General features: G+C 36.2%; 1 protein-coding gene across 12 annotated transcripts in view; it reads right to left on the reverse strand.

Annotated features, from left to right (window-relative positions):
• The window catches only part of eya4 (EYA transcriptional coactivator and phosphatase 4), a 41,862-nt gene that overhangs the window by 22,388 nt on the left and 443 nt on the right, over positions 1–19,031 (reverse strand). For 8 of the 12 annotated variants that reach the window (XM_016573458.1, XM_016573457.1, XM_016573455.1 and 5 more), the window contains exons 2-6: positions 14,449–14,520; positions 4,226–4,275; positions 2,646–2,764; positions 483–551; positions 213–290 (exon numbers count right to left, since the gene is read on the reverse strand). In XM_016573458.1, coding sequence (XP_016428944.1) covers positions 213–290; positions 483–551; positions 2,646–2,764; positions 4,226–4,275; positions 14,449–14,481 — 349 coding nt within the window. In that variant the 5' untranslated portion in view covers positions 14,482–14,520. Of the gene's footprint in view, positions 1–212; positions 291–482; positions 552–2,645; positions 2,765–4,225; positions 4,276–13,197; positions 13,270–14,448; positions 14,521–19,031 lie in introns of those variants that run through there. The other 4 variants (XM_016573463.1, XM_016573459.1, XM_016573451.1 and 1 more) reach the window with 3 other exon arrangements.

Below are 19,031 nucleotides of genomic sequence, written 5' to 3' on the forward strand. Positions count from 1 at the left end.
TCTCAGTCTCTGAGTGTGTGTGTGTGTGTGTGTGTGTGTTTGTGTGTGAGCACATTGATCTAAATAAAGAGTCTGTGGCTCTGATGACGTTCGCTCAAGGGCAGTACAAAGATTGAGGGCTCAGAGCTTTCAGCAAGTTCCCAAGCGGGCTTACAACAGGCATTCTGAATGCAGCGCATGTGTGTGTGTGTGTGTGTGTGTGGATGTCTTACCTGACCCAGTGTAAGTGTCCAACCCAGTGTCTCCCGCCGAGCTCACAGATTCACTGCTGTTCAGAGGCTCAGACTTAACTTAAAGAGAGAGACCAAGAAAGATATAAGGCACCCTGTCAGCTGTCAAATTCCTATCAAACCTCTCAAAATCAAACAAACTCTGAAAGTAGTGAAGCAAAGCCTCCAAAGCACTGCACCCAAACACTCACACACGTGCTATCATATATGTACACTCCACAAACACATGCAGTATACCATCGTTCTTCATACTTGGGGCAGTGGGCGGGGTACTGCAGCCCAGCAGCCAATCAGCCGTGTTTAGAATTGTCATGTTCTCTCCTGGGGGCGGAGTCAGATGTATAGTGGACTGTATTACCCATTCATTCTTTAATATTATGAATTTAGCACATACAGTTAAACCCAAAATTATATGGACACTTACATCACACTCAAAAACACAAAATGTCACTAGATTGTATTTATTGTATTGTATTTATTATATAGACTTTTTATATTAAAATAAATAAATAAATACATAAATATTTCCAATTTAAAATAATATCATTTATATTTATATATAAATTATAATTTATATTAATATATCACATTACTATAAAATCATTTTAAAATAAATATTTAAAATATTTTCCACACTTTTCAAGCAAAACTATATGGCATTTAAATGATAAAACAATGATAGCTAAAGTGTACAAAATGAAGACAAAAAGTGCTTGGATACTTATTGTTATCAAACGTTTGTAAAAAATGTTAGTTAATGTGATGAACTACACCTTTGGTTACTCTGTTGGGAAACCTATCCAGTGATTTCTTATATTAACTAAAAATGACTTTGGGACAAGTTGGTTAAAACAAATTGCAGATGAAATGGTTCAGAAAAAGACATTAGTTCTGAGAAAACAGCATAAGTGGTTTACAAATCTCACTTTGATAGATGATATTTTGTTATCTAATGCAATTAAATTAATACATTTAAGTGTGACTTAAGTGTCCAGATAATACATTTTGTGGCCACTGTAAAATTTAAAAATTCCCCATTCCATATTTTATAGAAAGTTCTTGTATAGTAACTGATAACATTTTACAAATAGTAAAGAATACAATCATTAGTGAAAAGTTGATAAATTCCTATAGAATTCCATTATAATGAAATTCACTTTCATTAAAACAAACATTTACCAATAGTACAGCCATCGTTTCTGGTGTTCTCATAATAAAAAATGACTTCATATAAATCATATTAGGTTTCCAAAACCATATTTTGCCACACTGAGTTTATGACAGCTCTGTCAAAGGCGCATTTTCAGAAAAGAAAAAACATCTTGAATCAGTGTGTGTTTGTGAGGAAAAGAGCGAAAGTCCTCTAAAGTAAGATGAATGAGGCTTCATTGGCAGTGGGATTCATGTTGGGATATGTGTGTGTGTGGGTTGGTGGTTGTGTGGGCGGCTTGCGTGTGTGTGTGCATAGAGGGATTCGGTCTAGGCTGTGAGCTGATGAGGTAGACAGAGGAGAATGTTGAATATTTCGTTGTTTTGGCAGAAGCACAATCCCAGTGTGTGTGTGAATATGTGTGTGTATGTCAAGCTGTTAAAATCATTAGCTGAGCTCTAATCTAAATGATTTACTGAGTTCTGCTCCTTTTACTCTCTCAGTCTTCTGCTATTGTTTTATTCCGGCTATATGTCAAAAACAGATGAGCTCACACACACACAACACACACACACTCTCCAGGGTCCCTAAACTTTACCTCTCTTGTGTGCCACACAGTCATTGCCATACATCAAACACTCGCTTGCTAGGGTGTTGAGAGTCTATTTAGCCATGTGTATGTTTGCCTAACGTTCTCTCTTAAAACGTTTGTTCAGCGTTTTCCTCAAGGAGAGAAAAGCGAGCGAGCGTGTGTTGACATCAGAGAGAAAATGAGAGTTTAAACGCAGGAAATAGTTTTCTGTGCACCAGGCTCTTGCTGAAACACGCACGGAGAAGTGCTGGGAAACGTTTCAGCACAAAGACGCTTGTATACATACACGCTTTCTTCCGTTTTAATTAGGCTTGTATGCAGCGTTTGACCTTTGAGGTTAGTGTGAGCTCGGAGCATCTCGGCACACGGCATTGCCACTAATCCACCAAACCCGCTCTGGACGGCACCAAAACCACCAGAACAAGAAACACTTTATCCTTGCAATCCGAACATCATACACCAGGATGTATGATCATACACCAGGATCATACACCCTGCTTTCAATTACAGCAAGAAACTCCACAGCGAAGAACATGGAGTGTACTGCGCTAAAGCTGATTTCCTGTATGCTTTGGTTGGAAGGCCCTATTTATCACCTAATATGTTGCTTGCTCACTCATGTACACTCTCAATTTCTTGCTTGCTTGCTCTTTGATTTGTCATTCTTTCATACCTCCGGTTCCATTGGTTGTGATGTTGTTGCTGAGGATGTTTTTGTCCAGTTTGGACGTGCTGTCACTGCCACTGTTAACAGAGTGCTGGGGGTCTGTTAGATCCTGCATCTCCAAGGCCCTGTGACGACAAATATAGCGGTTTAATACATTTACACTACCATTCAAAAGTTGGGGGTTGGTAAGAATTCTTAATATTTTTGAAAACAGTCTCTTATGCTCATCAATGCTGCATTTATTTGATCAGAAACAAAGTAAAAACAGTAATATTGTGGAATATTAATACAATTTAAATTTTTTGCCGTTTTCTCTTTTAATATATTTTAAAATGCAATTTATTTCTGTAATGGAAAAGCTGAATCTTTAATGCATCCTTGTTAAATAAAAGTATTAATTTATTTAAAAAAAATAAAAAATCTTACTGACCCCAAAATGGCCGTAACACTCACAAACCAGAAAATGTGAGCAAAAACTGGCTTTGGCACTGTAAGAATGATAATATGACACCCGCTCATGTGTCAAACCATCTGCTAAAGAAAACATCTGTCCCAACTTGTGCATCTTCTAAGAGTTTTTACCTCAAAAAGCTGGAAAGCAGTTTATCTTAGGGGTGTGCGATATATATCGTCTGCGATAATATCGTAATTGTTGTTTTAACGATGTGCGATTTGACATTATCGAGTATTTTGCAAAAACCATTCAAAACATCCCTAACAGAGCGCACGCATACATTACGCGAAATCTAGACTAGTGCGTGTGCGCATTTAGTGTGTTTTCTTTCACTGCATGATTCAGGCTATTAAAATGCATTTAGAATATCTAGGTCATGTTTACCAAGGATCTAGCTTTCTTTTCTTCCATTCTTCACACTAAGTCATCCACATGAAAATATGAGGAACAAAATCACAATGTATCTTCATGTTATTACGTTAAACAGCCTGCATTGTTTAACGCTAATATGAATCAAAAACTGCCTAATATTCTCAATGTTATGAGGATCAAATTATTTATTTTTTATAAAACTACACTAAATACTATTGCATGCAGTAAGAAATATTATTATTTGCTAATGCTAATGAAATATTGTTTATATGCAATATTGTTATGTATAAATGTATACATTACATGACCAACATATGTTTGAGTGTGCATGTTTTCTTTTTTTACCATTTTAATTCCTGAAGTGTGTCAAATTATTATTTTCAAGTACAAATATTCCATGTATCTATCTATCTATCTATCTATCTATCCCTGAACTACACTTTAATCCAAAGGACAAATGCATAAAGACAGCTCGTATAATAATGTAATGCCAAATAGAAACAGAATTGCTCCTTGTTGCTCTCTGTTTATAGCATAAACATCTGCATGAAATTTCTGAATGCATCTCAAAGTACACAGTGCTCTAACACACGTTTTATCCAGGTGAAGCTGTCTGCTTTACACCCACTCACACACAATGATGTTAACATCCCTCTTACAAAATTACACACTCCCACCGTCCACTGTCATTGGCACTCATAAATAATACCCTAAATGGATTCCAGTGGAGAATATGTGTGTGAATGTGTGTTCACTTTACCTGTTGTCTACTGGGTCTGGAGCATGGGAATCAGTGGTAGATTTCTTCACCTGTGGAAAGACCAGAAGAGACAGTTGATATATTAGTTTCTCATTCAGTGTATGAAGAAAACATTGCGCTCCCAGTCTTTCAGCTACTTGACTCAATGTGATGACCTCACTGTCCATGATTTTTGAAGCTACTGTTGCCATTTGAGCATGATTATTTGCTCCACTGCAGATGCTGTCCACTGAATGAAGAGAATATAAATAACAGAAAACAAGTTGTAGAATGGAAAAATCACAATATACACTACCACAATATACATACGGTTTCCACAAAAATATCAAGCAGTGTGACTGATGACTGTTTTCAACACTGATAATAAGAAATTATTTTGAGCACTAAATCAGCATGTTAAAATTATTTCTGGTGACTGGAGTAATAGCTGCTGAAAAGCTTTACCAACAAAGGAATAAATTACATTTTAAAATGCATATTTGAAAGGATGATGAAAACCACAACTACAAATATATATTGTTGTTAATCCGAAATACTAATGTGAATGTACGATATTCGGCACATTAGTTTCATTTACATAACAAAAATTTCTCTCTCTCTCTCTCTCGCTCTCCTACACACACACACAAAATACATTCTTTCCCATTCTACCAGTTTATCTTGGTTCTTACTCTCTGTCATGCTCAATATTACTCAATACTGAGTTAATAAAACCATGACTGCAACTTTCCTCTTTGAATTTGTCCTTGTGATCAACTCTCTCCAAATCTACTCAGTTTCTTTCTTTCTTTCTTACTGTCAAGGTCTCCAGCCAAAACAGTGCATTATTTTACATTCATACAGAAACTTAAATTCACGTTACATTTGAATATGTATATGAATATTTAAACACAAAGTACTGTAAAACAAAAGGAAGGATCAAAGAGTGCTACAAGTCTATAAACTTCTCGCAATCAATTTACATGGTTCAGCCCTCCCAAAACTGCTCGTAGTCATCTGGGTCTTAATTGAAAACACACATGCAGACCTGTGAGCACACATGCACATATACATGTGTGTGTCAGATGTAGCGTGTGCTTTTGGGGAGAATGTTTGGAGTGTGCAACCAGCAACTCATGTTCACACACACATACACTGCCATTGATAACTTTGGGGTCAATAAGATGTTTCAATGTTTTTGAAAGAAGTCTCTCATGCTCACCAAGGCTGCATTTATTTGATCAAAAATACAGTAAAACAGTAATACTGTGAAATATCATTATTTTAAAATAACGGTTTTCTATTTGAATATATTGAATATAAAATGCAATTTATTCATGTGATGGTAAAGCTGATTATTCAGCAGCCATGACTCCAGTCTACAGTGTCACATGATCGTACAGAAATCCTTTTAATATAGGATTTGCTGCTCAAGAAACAATTTTTATTATCATCAATGTTGAAAACAGCTTAATATTTTGGTGGAAACTATAATGCTTTTTTCATGATTTTTTTCATGATTAAATATTTGTTTTCATGATGAAATATTGTCACTTTTGATCAATTTAATGCATTCTTGCTATATAAAAGTAAACTTTCTTTTAAAAAAATTAAAAATCATACTGACAGCGTATACGCCGTACAAATGAGATTCAACAGATGACCTTGGGACATTAAGGCTCCTCTCAGAAAAGTACCTGCAATTTAGGCTCATCTCTCTGGTTCTGTGTTCTGATTTGTGCGGAGTACGAACACACCCATTATGGTCTCCTCAAATTAGCCTGACACATTCAGGGACAGCAGGTGATCGAAGCCTACTGTGAATCTCTCTCTGACTGTAAGTACTTCCTTGTCCAGCAGCATCTGTGCTCTTAGAGCAGTTAATAGACCGTTTGAGAGCAGCCCAGCAGGATCCAGCTCCTAATGAGGCCTGCTGGTGAACAATGATCTAAGACTGTTTAACTGTACACCGTTTATAGATTTATGAAGTGAAATTAGTAATTCTTTGGCAGGCGGTTCGAAAAGCAACTACCAATGGTTACCCTGCTGAAAAAAGCATGCCTAAGCTGTTTTTTTTTGGGTCTTGACTGGTTTAAGCTGGTCTTACTGGCCTCAACAATAAAAAGATTTTTCTCTTGACCAGCTCATTTTTACTTTACACTGACAACATTTTCAATGGCCCTACCACAAAAGATAGATAGATAGATAGATAGATAGATAGATAACTGTTTATAATTACTTGTGAAATTAAGCAATTTCTGAGTGAAAATTGTTTCCACACCAAATTGTTTTCAGTCATAAATGTAGCCAAAAGGTTTAATAAACAATCATGCAAGGGCGTTTCTGCTTAGTTCTATATGCAGAATCCAGGCCTGCTTACAGGTACAGAGGCTTCACACACACACAGACACACACACACACCAACACACAGAAAACAATCCCCCTTTTCTTGTTCTTTTTTGTGCTTTCAGTATTATGGTTATCAGCGCTGTAACTTTATACTCTTCCTTTCATGTAAAATACATTGTTACCTGTGCCCCCCCCCACCCCTCCGCCCACCAACACACACACACACACGCACACACACACATTTCAGCATATGCCCCTGGGAGGTGTAAGATTATCTGATGTGTCCCCTCCCTGAAACGCTCTTCTCTAAAGGTAGGGGAAGGCAACAGAGAGAGGAAGAGAGAAGAAGAAAAAGGAAACAGAAAAGAACAGAGAATGTGTGACAGGGCAAAGAGCTGTATGTAATGCACACAAACACACACACACACACACACAACATGCATGTTTTTCAGGGTATTCCGATCAGGTGACAGTAGTGTATTCTGTTATATTTCCTGAGAACATTCAAACTCCCTGCGGACACTGAAAATAAGAAATAGAAACTAAAATTAGAACAAGCACACACAGAAACACACATACGAAACCTGTTCCTCTGGACCAGTCCATTCAACCTCCTTGTTCTCAATTAGAAACTAATAAATTCATGCCAGCAAGATTTTAAATCATTTATGTAAATACTCTCAAAATGTAACATGGTAGTGCATGCAATAAAATTTTCTCTTTCTCTCTATAATATATATATATATATATCCATCCACAAAAATTGCTGAATCTCTTACACATTATTTTATATCTTAGTAATGGTTCCTTATTAATTCTTTTACATACAAAATAATGTGTAAAACACTCACATAAGAGTATCCAAGTTATACCAGTATATCAGTAAAATAATTTTTCATTGTAAAAAAACAAAAAAAAAAACAATAATAATAATTTAAGTTGTAAACAAAAGACATGTTGACATGACCAGCCAAATACTACTAGCTTTATGTCAGCGACCTCCTGTTAGTGAATATTTTCAGTTAACATATTAAAATGAATGAAAAACGACTGAATACAAATGCAGTTCTGCAATGTCATTAGTAAATGCAAATTTTAACATGATGCTACTGTACATTGCCTCCATTAGATGCTAGTATCGGTTTAAAACTGTCAGTCAGCAAAATATAAAAATACAGTCATAGTCAGTCATACAGCAGCGTCCTGGAACAAATATGTTTTTGATTAGTCAGATCCACTAAAATGACCAGTTACAGCAGCAGCCCATATGTTGGACTGCTCCGTTTGCATGTCAACCTGGTGTATGAGATTTGAATGGTATATATCACCAGGGGAAAGGGGTCAGAGGGAAATAGGACACCAGGCCAAGCCCTATAGATAGACACACCTTCGCAGCTTTGAATGAGTGTGTATGTGTGTGTGTGTGTGTGTATGATCTTGTGTGCAACTTCGTGAGTGAAGCTGTCTTTCTCTTCCACTGGCTCATTGATTCATGTATCTTTGTACAGCTACCAGAGTGTTTACACACACAAACAAGTTTCTATACGTGCGCATTGGAGTGTGTGTGTATCATCTTAAGAAATGAGCTGAAACTTTATATAAAAAAGCACTCTAGCATTAAAGTGCTCCCTTCCCCTCTGATTGCAGCAGAAAAAATGCTGCTTAATTATTCATGAGTTCTTGTGCTTGTGTCAGCTTTTCGTTAATTATTTAAATTAATCTCATTAACGAAAGGCCAGGTTTCAGCAGCATTTAATTAAATGATGAATTGCTTCCCAGATGTCGACGTGCTTGTTAAATAATGTGCTCAGGCTGGACCCAAAGCTGTCAGATAGACTCAACCCAAAACTGCACACAAGGACCATCATAGTGCACATTAGTGCCATTGTACTCCACAACTTAATGCAGTTTTTAAGATCGCCAGGAGAACCGTCAGATAATCTCTGTGTTTATTAATCAATGACTCCGCATGACTGTAAAAACATCATCTACATCCAGCTTCAGGAATGAATACAGTCTGCTCAAACCTGCAGCTTGTTTTGATAGCTTGTACCGATTCAAACGTGACTGGATACAATTTAGTCTCATCAAACTCAACGTCAGTACTTGAATACCTAACATTTGTATTAAACACAAGATCTAGAAGGATCTTAAAGAAAAGTTAACAGTTATGCACTTACAGTGGAAGTCTATGGGGCAACTTCCAACGACTGTCCTATAGACTTCCACTGTATGCTGTCAAAACAATTTTTTTGTTTCTTTCTCAAACTAAGAGGCAAGTCACAATTATTTAAGCATTATTAAAAAGTTTAGGATCGGATTTTTAAAGAAAGTCTCTTATGCTCAACAAAATAAAAAAATACATTAAACAGTAATAATATTACAATAAAAAACTGTTTATTTGAATATATTTTAAAATGTAATTTATTCCTGTGATGGCAATGCAGAATTTTCAGCAGCCATTACTCCAGTCTTTAGTGTCACAAGATCCTTCAGAAATCATTCAAATATGCTCATTTTGTGCTCAAGAAACATTTCTTATTATTATCAGTTGTGCTGCTCAATGTTTTGGTGGAAACCATGATACATTTCTTTCAGGATTCTTTGAGGAAAATAATGTTCAAAAAACTGCACTTATTTTGTGACATTATAAGAAGTCTTCAGTGTCACTTGTAATCAATTAAGTGGTTGTTTGCTTAAATGAAGATTAAGACCACAACAAAAACTTACTGACACCAAACCTTTGAACGGTAGTGTATTTTCTGTAATTATATAGCTTAATTTGTCTTTCACCATCCTTTTAAAACCTCAGTACCCAAACTTGAAATATCATGGACGTTCATTGTGCATAAAGAACCACTCACTGTTTACAAAGCTGTTATATGTGATATGTCTTAACTCATTTCTGTGTATCTTCTACACATGGCCTGAACAAGTGAATTAAGACTGCTAACTCAAGTGAGACGAGAGTCCATTTACAGTGCAAAAGACAAGCAACAGGTGTAAATAACCAATAACCATCAGGACGATGAGAATTTTGTAACAAGTTTAAAGAGAAAAATCTATAACAAGCCCTTTTTTTACATCAGGGAGACACCAAACTTCAGTTCATATCTGTATTTGAGCTGCTACTTCTACCTGTTTGTTTTGACATTAAACACAGGCTGCTTGTTTTGCTATAAAGCAAGACCTACTTCTTTTCACAGTACAGAAGATTCATAAATATTACTGCGTCAGTTCAACAGCTTTCAACAGACTCACGACCTGTAATCTCCGTTATTTGTGGTCATTTGCTGATTAGACTTAAATTGGGAGGTGTAAACATGTGAACGTAAAGCCGTGCTTTCTGTTCTCCTCTCTCTGCCTCCCTCTCTGTAGGTGTGTGTGTGAGTGTGTGTAACCTGAGTCCTCTCTCTCTGTCTGTGGTCTCTGCTCTGGGGCTCTGGGGCACAGACTGCACCAGAGGAAAAGGCTGCAGCTACACCCCCTTTTCATTTTACTCCTCTGCTATTTTCCTCCAGAACCAAAAGCATTGATCCCCTGAGTCACAAAATACCCCCCCTCCACCCACACCTCAATCTCCCTCTTCCTCTCCTTCCATTACCCCAAACACCCCCAGATCGGTATCTGTCCTCATCTGGATTATGGACGCCTGTCTGTCTTTTCCAGAGTGCTCATGTACGCATATGAAAAGCACAAGCACGAGATGTCGTAACACATATTCAAGACTGTTTTAATCATTAATCGAATGTTATCTAAATAATATGTAAAAAATTATAATAATAATTTTTTCCACAAAACAAAATTATCAGACTGTCTCCCAAGAACACAAATGCACTGAAAACAGGCTGAAATGGTTTCAGCAGTGTGTGTATTGTACTGTCAGTGTGTGTGCGTATGTGACACTGCTCAGTCTCGTAGTGGCCATATGGCTACTGTGCTCCTCTCTCTCTGTCTGTGGTCTCTGCTCTGGGGCTCTGGGGCACAGACTGCACCAGAGGAAAAGGCTGCAGCTACACCCCCTTTTCATTTTACTCCTCTGCTATTTTCCTCCAGAACCAAAAGCATTGATCCCCTGAGTCACAAAATACCCCCCCTCCACCCACACCTCAATCTCCCTCTTCCTCTCCTTCCATTACCCCAAACACCCCCAGATCGGTATCTGTCCTCATCTGGATTATGGACGCCTGTCTGTCTTTTCCAGAGTGCTCATGTACGCATATGAAAAGCACAAGCACGAGATGTCGTAACACATATTCAAGACTGTTTTAATCATTAATCGAATGTTATCTAAATAATATGTAAAAAATTATAATAATAATTTTTTCCACAAAACAAAATTATCAGACTGTCTCCCAAGAACACAAATGCACTGAAAACAGGCTGAAATGGTTTCAGCAGTGTGTGTATTGTACTGTCAGTGTGTGTGCGTATGTGACACTGCTCAGTCTCGTAGTGGCCATATGGCTACTGTGCTCGACACTTCAGCTCACATCTGTTGTGTATTAAAGTCAAGTCAAGTTTATTTGTACTGCGCTTTTCACGATACAAATCATTGCAAAGCAACTTTACAGCAAATTAAGTTTCTACAATATTTAGTATTAAAGTAGTTAAAGACCTAACGCTGCTCAGTACACACCTGGGTGGCCTTTCCACACACACACTCATTCATGCACACAAACACGTTCACACTTCAAACCGCACGATCAAACTTTCCAATTATCACATAGTATAGACAGGCATTTCCCAACTGTTTTTGCCTTAGATACTGCAACACAGCAACACTAAACCAGGCATGTGTTCCTCAACTGATACTTTACTGGAAATCATTCAGCATTATCATTCATTTTACTTAAAAAGTGACCATTGTTTACTTTTTTTGTGGGGCAATTTTGGAGAAACTTTCTCGAGAAACAAATTCAACGCCAGTACTTGAATACCTAACATCTGTATTGAAACAAAAGAAACATACAAACATCCTAAAGAAATCTATATACACACATACAACAACTGCCCCTGTCCATTTCTGAGGGACAAGTCATGTTTAAAGTTTTATATTTATGTAAGAAGTCTCTCACCCAGGCTGCATTTATTTGATCAAAAACAGAGTAAAAACTGTAATATTGTGAAATATTTTTACAGTTAAGGAAACTGTTCCAGTCTTCAGTGTCACATGATCTTTCAGAAATAATTCAAATATGCTGATTTGCTGCTCAAGAAACATTTGAATTATTATCCATGATGAAAAGAGTTTCTTCAGGATTCTTTGATGAATAGAAAGATGAGTTTTAAAGCAACTTTACAGCAAATTAAGTTTCTACAATATTTAGTATTAAAGTAGTTAAAGACCTAACGCTGCTCAGTACACACCTGGGTGGCCTTTCCACACACACACTCATTCATGCACACAAACACGTTCACACTTCAAACCGCACGATCAAACTTTCCAATTATCACATAGTATAGACAGGCATTTCCCAACTGTTTTTGCCTTAGATACTGCAACACAGCAACACTAAACCAGGCATGTGTTCCTCAACTGATACTTTACTGGAAATCATTCAGCATTATCATTCATTTTACTTAAAAAGTGACCATTGTTTACTTTTTTTGTGGGGCAATTTTGGAGAAACTTTCTCGAGAAACAAATTCAACGCCAGTACTTGAATACCTAACATCTGTATTGAAACAAAAGAAACATACAAACATCCTAAAGAAATCTATATACACACATACAACAACTGCCCCTGTCCATTTCTGAGGGACAAGTCATGTTTAAAGTTTTATATTTATGTAAGAAGTCTCTCACCCAGGCTGCATTTATTTGATCAAAAACAGAGTAAAAACTGTAATATTGTGAAATATTTTTACAGTTAAGGAAACTGTTCCAGTCTTCAGTGTCACATGATCTTTCAGAAATAATTCAAATATGCTGATTTGCTGCTCAAGAAACATTTGAATTATTATCCATGATGAAAAGAGTTTCTTCAGGATTCTTTGATGAATAGAAAGATGAGTTTTGGAGAAACTTTCTTGAGAAACAAATAATAAAATAATTGATACTATACAGTTAGTTCTGGACTTCTGGTCCTTGAATTTGATTGACCATAAACTTTCCAAGAGTGCTGATATACAGTAAATATTTATAATACCTTGTTTTTCATTGTGGAAGTAAGCTATTTCCTGCGAATGAGAAAGACTTTCGATTCATTAGCTATAATTAAATAACTAAAAGAATAACAGAGTAAATATTTGTGCTACAAATCAGTGCGTTTATAAGCCTTGCACATTAAAGTTACAAATGGTCAAGCTTGCTCTTTCATTAAAAATAAGGTGGATAGGTTTTAACAAAGTAAAACCAGTATCTTCCTAAGAACCTCCTGGGATACACACACCCGTGGTTGAGAATCACTGGTACAGAGAGTCAGTTGGATGGTATTTTATCTATACATTTCCAAATATACAACACATACAGAGTCTTTAAAGGATACTGCACAATACACTGGCCTGCTCTGAATTTTCTGAAATAGTGGAGTGATAAATTCAATACACAGACAATGAAAGAAAAGAAGATAATCTTCTGACAGATAAAGCCATAATGTTGTAAAACACATCTGAATAGTCTTGAGTTATATTTCACTTACGCTCTGTTCATTCAGCTCCTGTGTATTCTCCATCAGATGAACTTCCACTCCCCTCGACTACAGTCCAGACACCTGCAAATGAAGGATGCTTTAAAATCGTTTCTGCTCCTACAGTGATTCTGCCACCTGTTGCCACACACGCACAAGCAGATTTCCACATTCATAAAAATGAACTGGTCTCATACTGTCCCTCCACCTGTCACACACTCATTCACACAATTCTGCCATCTTAAATCTTATGCTTAGACCATGTTTTAAACTTTAAATAAATATTCCTGAGTGTTTTCAACTATTATTTGCACAGACATACACTACTGTTCAGAAGCTTGGGGTTGGTGGATTTTTAAAAAATATTTAAGTCTCTTATTCTTAACAAGGCTACATTTATTTGATCAAAAATGCAGTAAAACCGTAATACTGTAAATAGTATTACAATTTAAAATAACTATTTCCAATTTATTATATTTTAAAATGGAATTGAATTTACAGCATCATTGTTCCAGTCTTCAGTGTCACATGATCTTTCAGAAATAATTCAAATATGCTGATTTGCTGCTCAAGAAACATTTGAATTATTATCCATGATGAAAAGAGTTTCTTCAGGATTCTTTGATGAATAGAAAGATGAGTTTTGGAGAAACTTTCTTGAGAAACAAATAATAAAATAATTGATACTATACAGTTAGTTCTGGACTTCTGGTCCTTGAATTTGATTGACCATAAACTTTCCAAGAGTGCTGATATACAGTAAATATTTATAATACCTTGTTTTTCATTGTGGAAGTAAGCTATTTCCTGCGAATGAGAAAGACTTTCGATTCATTAGCTATAATTAAATAACTAAAAGAATAACAGAGTAAATATTTGTGCTACAAATCAGTGCGTTTATAAGCCTTGCACATTAAAGTTACAAATGGTCAAGCTTGCTCTTTCATTAAAAATAAGGTGGATAGGTTTTAACAAAGTAAAACCAGTATCTTCCTAAGAACCTCCTGGGATACACACACCCGTGGTTGAGAATCACTGGTACAGAGAGTCAGTTGGATGGTATTTTATCTATACATTTCCAAATATACAACACATACAGAGTCTTTAAAGGATACTGCACAATACACTGGTCTGAATTTTCTGAAATAGTGGAGTGATAAACTCAATACACAGACAATGAAAGAAAAGAAGATAATCTTCTGACAGATAAAGCCATAATGTTGTAAAACACATCTGAATAGTCTTGAGTTATATTTCACTTACGCTCTGTTCATTCAGCTCCTGTGTATTCTCCATCAGATGAACTTCCACTCCCCTCGACTACAGTCCAGACACCTGCAAATGAAGGATGCTTTAAAATCACCATAAACACAATACAACGCTAGGCATCCCTCTCTCTCGCTCTCTCTTTGTGTCTGTGGGTATATGTGTGTAGGAGGGGAAGGAAGAAGTCTGGTAACTTCACTGTATCATAGCCAGCTAGGCTGAAGTAAATATAATTTACAGAAGTAAACATTAAACAATGGGTTGAGAGAAATGTAATCAATGTAACACACACACACACACACACACACACAAATGCACTCAGTACACACAAAAATCCAAGCTGTCCAGGTCACGGTGATGCTAGCATGGCAGTAGTCACTAAAAACACTTAACCATGATTTTGAGTCCCCCAGTGAAGCCCCTTCCACCCCATCCCACCCTCCATCTTTCTCTTTCTCTCTTCCCATCCTTCCCCTGTCATTTTAAAGCTTGAAACTTCTGTAAACTACTTTGAAACCTCCTGAGGCCTCAGTAATGAAAAGCACTTTTATTCAAAAACTCTTTGGAAGACCTTGAAAGCCTCGGGATGAGAAGAATGGGTTTATTTTCTGTCCTGCCACAGGTACCAGAACTGTGGTTTAAAAACCTGCCTGTGATTTGCTGTATTTTTAACATTAAACTTGTGTTCGTGTGTGAAAGGACAGGTTTTGCTAACCTATTGGAAATTCAATTTGTTTACATATCTCCAGAACAACAAACAGTAAAAAAAAAAAAAAAAAAAAAAAATTTTTTTGTTGAAAAAAAAACACTTCAAAAGTAGCCAATACGTTTACCTTGATAAGACTAGCGCCTCCTTTTTCACAGCCAATGTAGAACTTCTTCTCTGGGGTCTGGAATGCTGGTCATAGTTTAAAAAAGTGAACGAAGGTATAAGAAATTGATTTTTTTAAAGTAAAAGTCTTCACTATCAAAATTGTGTGTGCCCTTGCTAAATAATAGTATTCATTTCTTAAAAAAAAAAAAAAAAAAAAATCTTGTTGTATGGAAAAGAGCAGCTCTTAATTTTTTTTTTATGTTTTGGGGAACAAAGTGGACCAAGAATATGCAATGAATTTTCATTTAAAAATAAATTATCTGAGAAAAGAGCAACTCAACTGAACTGCCCAAATTTATGTGAATTGAATATCAAATCATTTTAGACAAACACCTGTTTCTATCTTCATTGAAACAATTTTTGACTTTGCTCAAAAACCTGAAGGGTCCATTTGAATGGTCATGATGCTTCTGTTTGGGAATATGTTTTAGTTTATGGTAGCCATATTGATTACAATGACCTGTACTAAGAACAATGGATTTAAATGGGAAGTCCCCACAAGCATATGTATACAAGCTTGTGTGTGTGTGTGTGTGTGTGTGTGTGTAAGTGGAAGGGAGAGAAAGAGTGTTGAAGGGCACAGTTTGAAGAGCAGATCATTTGAATGTTTCATTTGCTTGGTGAAGCTGTGTTCTGAAATTCTAGCCTTTAATGCTCAGGCGGGGGAATGAGCTGAGCAGCATTGATTTTTACTGTTATCACTCAGTGCCCTCTGAGCCTACTGTCCTCACACACACACACACACACACACACACACACAATGAACAGACAGACAGCCAAGCAGCAGAAGACACATTACACTAACCATGTAATGGGTAGGAGCTGAAATTTGTCCCTTCGGTCAACACGCATTTTCAAATCAAAAGCCACTGATATGCAACAATTGTCCCTGACCAAAACATTTTATTAAGTCAAACAAGGAAAACAATATACAAGGAAACATTCTGGGGATGGTAAACCGTCCAATTAGAGAAGATCATTACGTCTCAAAATAGCAAAGCGCGCTTTACTGTTATTGTCAAGTAAGCACGCGGAGCGCGGCATTCTGTGCGCGATTCGACACAACCGCGGCACAAGCGCAACGCACAGGAAAGCCAAATACGCCAAAGCTTTCGTTTTCCTCCCTTTAAATCATCAGCGCTCACTCCATTGTCAAAACACACTGCCTACTACTAATAAATAAAAAAGCTGGACCGGTAACAAATTGTTTAAAATTGCGCAAAAGGTTTTGCCTATGGGAATATTTTTTAATTAATGCATGACGTGTAGAGTCATTATTTCATAGATTCATTGTTATTATAACCGATTTCACTATTTAATTTAAATGTTTTCTCCTCCACCCTGTGAGAAACTTTTAACTTCCAAAAGGTTCCAGTTAGAAGAGCTTTTTAATTCTTCAGAAAACCATCTAGTCTGTGCAAGATTCCAAAAAAGCACAGCTCAACTCAAGAACTGTACGTAGTGAAGAATGTTATTGATACTTCAGATGCCACAAGGAACCATTTAAAAGAACCTTAATTTTCAACAGTGTAGGCCTACTTTCCTGGCAAAACGTATGCAAGGTGTTACTTATTTTACTGTTTACTACACTGTAAAAAATAAGTGTAATTTTAACTGTAAAATTTTGTAAAAACGCTCCGGAAAAAAACTGTTAATAGGTTAACAGTAAGTTCCCGTACTATATACAGGGAAAAACTGTAAAATATCTAACCAGACATTTCATGTAATTTTACAGTAAAATGCTGTTAATTTTACAGTTTTTAGAAGTAAAAATAACAAATAAACAAAAAACCTGTAAACTGATATTCCCAGAATTCCCTGCATGACACTCCACATTTGAAAGTATTTTGTTTAAATAATCATGTTTTTTTAATAGTTTTTGTTATTAGTTATGTATTTTTGGGCTTTATGTTACATCTTCTGTTGTTTAATGAAAGTTTAATGCATTATTTAAGTATCATGTGTGTTACCATGATGGTGTTTTGTGTTTGCATGAATGACTCTGTGCACCTTCTATATATTAGTATATACTTCTGCTTGTGGCGAAGCTACTTGTGATGAGCTTTGATTCTTCATGTGGCTTTCTCTTTTACCACCTGCATTATTATGGTGGTTGTCAGTTTATGTTAAAGGTACAAAACAGATTTTAATAGCAGTGTGCATTGTTGAATTTACTGGTTTACATTCAAATGTTCTTGTTTGTAAATTACAGTTTTATACTGTAAAATGTACAGTTTTTGGCCGTAAATGTGTTTACAGTTTTTCTGTATTTTTTACAAAATTATTCTGGCAACCACAGCTGCCAAAATTATTTTGTAAAAACTACAGAATTTTTTTTACAGTGTAGTTTTACTAAAGAGTTAGTTAGTCGTAAACTGTTGTGAAATAGCTATAAAATGCAAAGTGCAAAGATCATAAAAACACATTTTTAACCATTCAGGGTGTGATGTTACATCCAAACCACTATGGGTGGTTACCTTTGACCCTTACCCAATTCTACATGACTACCCTCTTATATAGGCTCTCAAAATAACATTCTGATAACAGGAATGATTTTTTTGTTTGTTTTAAAGTAAGAAGAAACACTGAGGTTTTTTTGCGATTTAATAATTCATCTACTAAAGAGAACTGTATGTGATCAAAACAAAGGCTATTATTAGATTTCATCTAGAGACTCTACAAAACACTTAAAAAAAAACGTTTAAAATGCCCCACAATTCAGTCCAAAACTGTATCTTGTAAATCAGTCAATCAATTAAAGTGTCCTGCAATTTTTAAAAATAGATGTAAAACAGTCTCGAGTTTTTCCCCAAAGTTTGAGGCCTGGAGATGGACAAATAGGAGGTCACTGATGTTTTCTTATGTAATTGTTGGCTAATACACTCCATTTTATTACCAGCCACCAGAGCGACCTGTGTGTTGTGAAATGTTTCGTGTTAAGTGTGCAATCTAATCCGGGCTCCTTCTCCGGTATCGGCTCGAGCTGCTATCGACAGCGCGAGAAAGCGACCAATGGCCAACGCGCAGTGAAGCGGCTTCAGTGTCGGGATGATATTCCCGCTTCCTCCGAGTCAAATACAAACACAAACTCCACGTGCATGGGAAAACGAACAAGGTACGCGCGATTCAAACGGATACGGGAACCACCCGACAAACTCAGAACCAAAATTACTCTACTGTTCAAAAGACCACTTGAATATTTGTGAAAATAATCATTGCACTTCATGCATAAAGTACAATAATATCAAATAATAAGAAAAAATAAAACAAAAAATGATGCGCTTCTGTTGTCGAAATAACTCAAATCCTTGTAGGCCTAATCGAGTCTTAAATAGAAGAGTGAACGTGTTATAGTGCGCTAACAGTGTAAAAAGCATCATTGTCCTCCATCCACATAACTGTCATTTCTACTCGAGTTTTCAAAGTTTCAAATCGATTTTCTTGGGAAAAAGTTCTAAAAAGTACAATGTTAAGTGGTCACTTTGGTACCACTTGTACTATTTAATAATTTTCAGGCAGCAGTTAGACTTTGCATTTTGTGTGTTGATATTTTAAAGTGATAACTGGTAAAAAAAAAAAAAAAAAAGTCTTACTTCCATAGGTTTTATAGGTATTCTAATGCTATAACTTGCAATTCCGTTCACCGTTTATGAGTACCAATTTTCTCAGACGTTTAAATCACGTGAAAGTATCAGGCGTGAGCAGG

Source organism: Sinocyclocheilus rhinocerous, unplaced genomic scaffold, assembly GCF_001515625.1.
Source record: "Sinocyclocheilus rhinocerous isolate Xijiao unplaced genomic scaffold, SAMN03320098_v1.1 scaffold712, whole genome shotgun sequence".
Lineage (NCBI taxonomy): Eukaryota > Metazoa > Chordata > Actinopteri > Cypriniformes > Cyprinidae > Sinocyclocheilus > Sinocyclocheilus rhinocerous.